The sequence below is a fragment of the Lucilia cuprina genome, chromosome 5 (genome assembly GCF_022045245.1).
Source record: "Lucilia cuprina isolate Lc7/37 chromosome 5, ASM2204524v1, whole genome shotgun sequence".
NCBI classification, from domain to species: domain Eukaryota; kingdom Metazoa; phylum Arthropoda; class Insecta; order Diptera; family Calliphoridae; genus Lucilia; species Lucilia cuprina.
The window spans coordinates 39,759,460-39,764,904 of record NC_060953.1 but is presented as its reverse complement, the minus strand read 5'-3'; the positions used below and the strand labels follow the sequence as shown (position 1 = coordinate 39,764,904).

General features: G+C 29.3%; 3 protein-coding genes across 3 annotated transcripts in view; 2 read left to right on the top strand and 1 right to left on the bottom strand.

The window, feature by feature from the left end:
* Positions 1-950, top strand: part of LOC124420236 (otoferlin-like) — a gene marked incomplete at its 5' end in the record, with an annotated part of 6,327 nt that extends 5,377 nt beyond the window's left edge. The window contains one exon of the mRNA XM_046952464.1: positions 872-950. Coding sequence (XP_046808420.1) covers positions 872-950 — 79 coding nt within the window. The remainder of the gene's footprint in view (positions 1-871) is intronic.
* LOC111678985 (tetraspanin-18) overlaps positions 601-5,445 on the top strand; it is a 48,575-nt gene continuing 43,730 nt past the window's right edge. Inside the window, exon 1 of the mRNA XM_046952352.1 lies at positions 601-799. The gene's annotated coding sequence lies outside the window, so the exon portion shown is untranslated. The remainder of the gene's footprint in view (positions 800-5,445) is intronic.
* The window catches only part of LOC124420235 (otoferlin-like), a 4,694-nt gene continuing 1,464 nt past the window's right edge, over positions 2,216-5,445 (bottom strand). Inside the window, exon 5 of the mRNA XM_046952463.1 lies at positions 2,216-2,226. Coding sequence (XP_046808419.1) covers positions 2,216-2,226 — 11 coding nt within the window. The remainder of the gene's footprint in view (positions 2,227-5,445) is intronic.

The following is a 5,445-nucleotide window of genomic DNA, read 5'->3' as shown; positions in this document are numbered from 1 at the left end:
AAAGATACAAATGATTGTTTGTGTATTTAAACGTGTTTTTTATTGTTGTAAATGAGTGTTGATGGGAGAAGAAGATCGAGTAAATTGAAAAATATTTACTCTTTTTTTCTGTGGGGGGGCGACGTTTTCAAAACAAGTGGAACACAAACAAAACGAACAACGGCTCCAATATTGAGCGTGAACTAGTGACGTAGACGTGTGTTTATAAATGTGTGTTTGAGTGTTTATGTGTGTTTGAGTTTTAGACGCAGACATTGTGTTTTCGTTAAGCTCGGTTGAATTTACAACTTGAAATAAAGTTTGCAACAAATTGTCTTTTTTTGTTGTTGTTTTTTTTTTAATTGTTTGAATTTAAAGTTAGTGATTTTGAAAACGAAAATTAATTTTTTTCTTTAAAACATAGCATTTGTTTTTTCTTAATATTTTGCTTTTATTAAACAAACAAAAAAAAGAAACCAAGTTTTTGTGTTTCTTGCCAAAAGTTATTGGGTTGTTGTAATTTGTTTTTGTTTTTTTTTTATTTTTATTTAATCTACAATATCTGCAATTGCTAATTTATAAATTGATCACGAATGGTTTTATTTTTTTTTTCTTCGACAGCAACAAAATAGTTAAAAAGTGTAACGAAACTAAACATATGATAAATGGAATATTTGTGTTATTTTTTTTAGTAAAAAACAAGTGATTTTTATGTTAAACAAAAATTAATTGTAAAAAAATAATTTATAAGAAAAAACTCTTTGCTTTGGGATTATTGCATCAAAAAGAAGGATTTCTATATTTTTACCATAAACTAAAGGTAAGTTTTAAAGACAAATTCATTCATTATTTTGTAATTATTGTTTTATTTGCTCCAAATTTTCCTAAAAAGGAATAAACGCTACAAAAAGAAACTTGTTTTACTAAGATCGTCCTATAGCAGAGTTGCATTAAAAGTGCACATTGGCTAATTAGGAACCTTTTGGAAGAGAAAAAGTACTTATTCATGTGCTTAAGTAGTTAGGAAGTTAGGTAGTTAGTTATTTAGTTAGTTAGTTAGTTAGTTAGTTAGTTAGTTAGTTAGTTAGTTAGTTTGTTAGTTTGTTAGTTAGTTAGTTAGTTAGTTAGTTAGTAAGTTAGTTAGTTAGTTAGTTAGTTAGTTAGTTAGTTAGTTAGTTAGTTAGTTAGTTAGTTAGTTAGTAAGTTAGTTAGTTAGTTAGTTAGTTAGTTAGTTAGTTAGTTAGTAAGTTAGTTAGTTAGTTAGTTAGTTAGTTAGTTAGCTAGCTAGTTTGTTAGTTAGATAGTTTGGTTGTTAGTTAGTAAGTTAGTAAGTTAGTAAGTTAGTTAGTTAGTTAGTTAGTTAGTTAGTTAGTTAGTTAATTAGTTAGTTAGTTAGTTAGTTAGTTAGTTAGTTAGTTAGTTAGTTAGTTAGATAGTTAGTTAGTTAGTTAGTTAGTTAGTTAGTTAGTTAGTTAGTTAGTTAGTTAGTTAGTTAGTTAGTTAGTTAGTTAGTTAGTTAGTTAGTAAGATAGTTCGTTAGTTAGTTAGGCAGTTAGTTAGTTTAATAGTTAGTTACTTATCTAGTTAGTTAGTTTCAAAGGTGGATATAAATACAGTCAATCCAAAGTCCCTCAGGAGGAAAACGAACCGACACCTCCGGTTCAACACTAGTCAAAACCTGCCAAATGCCTTAAATGTATCTGTAGTATTAGAGTTGTGGCAGCATTAATGTCTAAACTATCTCATTAGACTACCAGTGGTCTACTGCGCAATCGCAACTTAATAACTTAATGTTGGAGGAATACTTCACTCGCTGATATTGAGACAAAATCGCCAATAAACATTACATTCTTAAGAACAGAAAAATTACATTTAATTCCATTAATAAATTCATAGAATTGGATGCGAAATTGTTATTGCAACGTATCTTCCATCTCTTCTGGATTTTCTGATCTATATATATATATATATATAGTGACCAACTTTTTAGATCTTAAGACTATCTATTCATGTTATTAAGGTTAGTTTGAAGTCGTTTCACGATTTCACACCTATGAAAGAGACGCTTTCAAAAACGTTCACCGCTAGATTAATAATACTATTATAGCGATAAAGCTAAATCTGGTCCATAATTGAGCCTAACATCTTAAATCCTAATTCCTTTCATATTAGAGAATCTTTTCTAAAAATTAATCTGATGTACTATATATAAATATCGAATTATATTGTCATTAATTCAGCACAAATCTAATAAATAATAAAACAGTTTGAAAAGTATTACAAAAATATTGGTTTAAAAAGACTTAAGTCCATAAAAATATCAGGAAGTTTTTGAAATTCTCAGCAGAATCTGATTACTAACAGTTTCTATGGCTGGACAATTGCCACAGAGTTAATGTTTACTCTTCATCTATATTATGACAACTTCTGTAAGTCATTCTTCGGAAGATTAATGCTTCTTTTATGATCTAGTAATTGAGCAACACTAGTGACTCCAACGATTGTGACAAAAATATATATTTTAATGGCTTAGAAGAGTACAATGTAGAACTGGTTTATGTCTGGTTTTGCCAATTTTCTCGCCACTATGCCCATAAAGTTGCCGTATTCTTTGAACAAAATAAGACAGTTTAGACACGCCCGACACAGCAACTTAAGTGTTAATATAAATACTGATATATCTTTTTGGTATCCAATAGTACCAAATCGATAATATTTCAGATTGACTCTAATGAAGATCTTAGTCTGGAATCCCAATTATTTATCTCGGATCTATTAGTATAGAAATGGAAAGCAATTAACAGTGAAAGATAGAAATTGATAAGACTCCGTAGAGTAAATATAAAGTAGCTTGTGAGAATTTCAAACGGTTGCCTTAATATTTTCTGATAAATTTCCAGTCGACACTTTTCCTAGTCTCTTCATTATATCGTAATTACCATTGCGATGTATTACTCATACAGGGCCAGGTTATAGAAACAAGTAAAACAGTCTTAATAATTCCAACTACTTGGTACTTTTTGTTTCAATTTAGCACCAATTAAGAATAAACATTTTCAACATTTCTATCTTATTACACAAATTTACTTTGTTTTACTCTTTACTTTTTCACGTTTATTCGTTTAACGTTTCTTTTGGACCAATACGTTTCTCCGTCTCAATCACAGGTTTGATCTTGTGACACGCATTTTTTTTAAGCAAAAAAAAAATATATATATATATATAAGGTATATTTGCCATTCATAGGCTACACACAGGAAATTTTTGTTTACAGTGGAGCAAAGCCGACCATATAATACCCTACACCTTATACAAAAATAAAATTTGATTTAACTCAGATATACTAGATATAAAAGTGTGGACATTTAAGTCAAATTTTGAAGGGGGCCTTTTTTTAGGTGTTAGTGTCAAATGAGGCCCAATAATTATAGAATTCATGGCGAACATTAAGGCTAGTATAGAACCTAAAAGCCCTATTCGTCGGGTTCAATTGTATGAGGGCTAGGTAAAATAAAGGACCGATGTTAACTATTTTCAATAGGCTTTGTCTCCGGTACCATAGAAATGTGTCAAATTTCTTTCAATTATTTTTAAAATTGCGTAGTTTGCTTATAAGACTTACAAGCCCTATTCTCCGGGTTTAGTTGTATGGGGGCTGGGTGAAATAATGGACCGATCTTAACCATTTTCAGTAGGCTTCGTCTCTTGGAAAAGAGAAAATCATGTACCAAGTTTCATTTAATTATCTTCAAAATTGTTACCTGTAGTTTGATTACAAGGTTTACATGGACGGACGTAGTTAAATCGAATCAGAAAATGATTCAAAACCGATTGCTATACTTTATATAACCAATGTTATTGTGCGTTACAAACATATACACAAACCCAATATACACTCCCCACTTAAGTGGTGTAGGGTGCAATTATACATTCTCTAAATCCCTGATACATTTCAAGGCCTCTATGGCCTATTAGACTTAACAGTCTATTAGTCGAATTTAGATCGGTTCGGATTCAACAACATTTTTTGATGATCATTGCACTTACAATCTGTATTCATTTGGTCAAGCGGATAGAGTACTTCTAGTCAGTCCGATTGGCCCTACAGTTTACAATTGACACCTAAATATGTACATACATATGCATAATGTTTTCATTTTGATTTTGTCGAATATTTTTGTTACTTTTTTTTGTAAATTTGTTGTAACAGTTTTGAAATTGATAAAATTGTTTTTTTTATGTAGCATACAAAGCATACAAAAACCTGCAGCAACAAGTTTTATTTTGCATTTATTTACTTTTACTTTATATGGCTTTTATTTAAATGTCCGTCCATCCAATTATGTATATTAGACTTACGACCGACAACTTTTTTTTATTGTTTTTGGTTTCTGTCATTTAGATCTTACTCACTGGTCTCGTATTACTTTACGGTAACTAATTACAGCAACAACAACAACAGCAGTAGCAACAACAGTGTTTATATATCCACGACTATATAACAAAATCCAACAAGTGGAACTGGTCTTGTTTTTCATGCCATTTCGTTTCATCTTCTTTTAATGATTTCTTGTTGTAGTAGTTGTTTTTGTTGTTGTTGTCATTAGGTTTATTTTCTTTTTCATTTCTATTTATTTACCAGGTTAACAACTTATCGTATTTTTCTGTTTTTATTATTACAAAGACGACGATATCATCAATTCATGTAGATCATTTACATTTATTAACAAAAAAAAACAATAATATAATAAAAATCTTTATAAGAGAACAACAAAATACTCTTTGGCATTTTATTTTGTTGTTGTTTCTGAAAGATTTTTCTATGCAGTTCAGTTCCTGTTGTATGTTTAATTCAGCAATTCATATTTACACATGTGTATTTGTTTTTCTTTTTATATGGTTTAATAATATTTGTTGCTTAATTTTATTTGTTTTTTTTTTTATATTTTTAATTATGCCATTGAAAGTGAATGAGACATATTTAGTTTAATTGTCTTCTTTTTAAATGACTAAGTAACATTTTTCCTCTCTCTCTTCTAAATGTCAATTTGTTTTAATTAAAAATTAAAACAAAGTACTTTGGTTTGTATTTTAAATTCCGGATTTTACGCTCATGTTTATAGTAGTGACTTTTGGCTGTTTGGATTGTTCAAATGGGAAACTTGCCATTAATTTAAAGTTTTTCTCACTACCGGGTATACCAAAATTTGAAAATGGAATAATTATCACTTTTAATGCAATTTTTTTATTAATTTATTAAGTATAATTATTTGCTTATGTATGTTTGCTGTTACTTCACGACCTTGGCAGAGATCATTTTTCAGTTTCCTATTCGAACATGGTCTTTAGTATTGAAAGTAGTCTAGTCTATAGTCTAGTCTATAGTCTAGACTATAGTCTAGTCTATAGTCTAGTCTATAGTCTAGTCTATAGTCTAGTCTATAGTCTAGGCTATAGTCTAGTCTA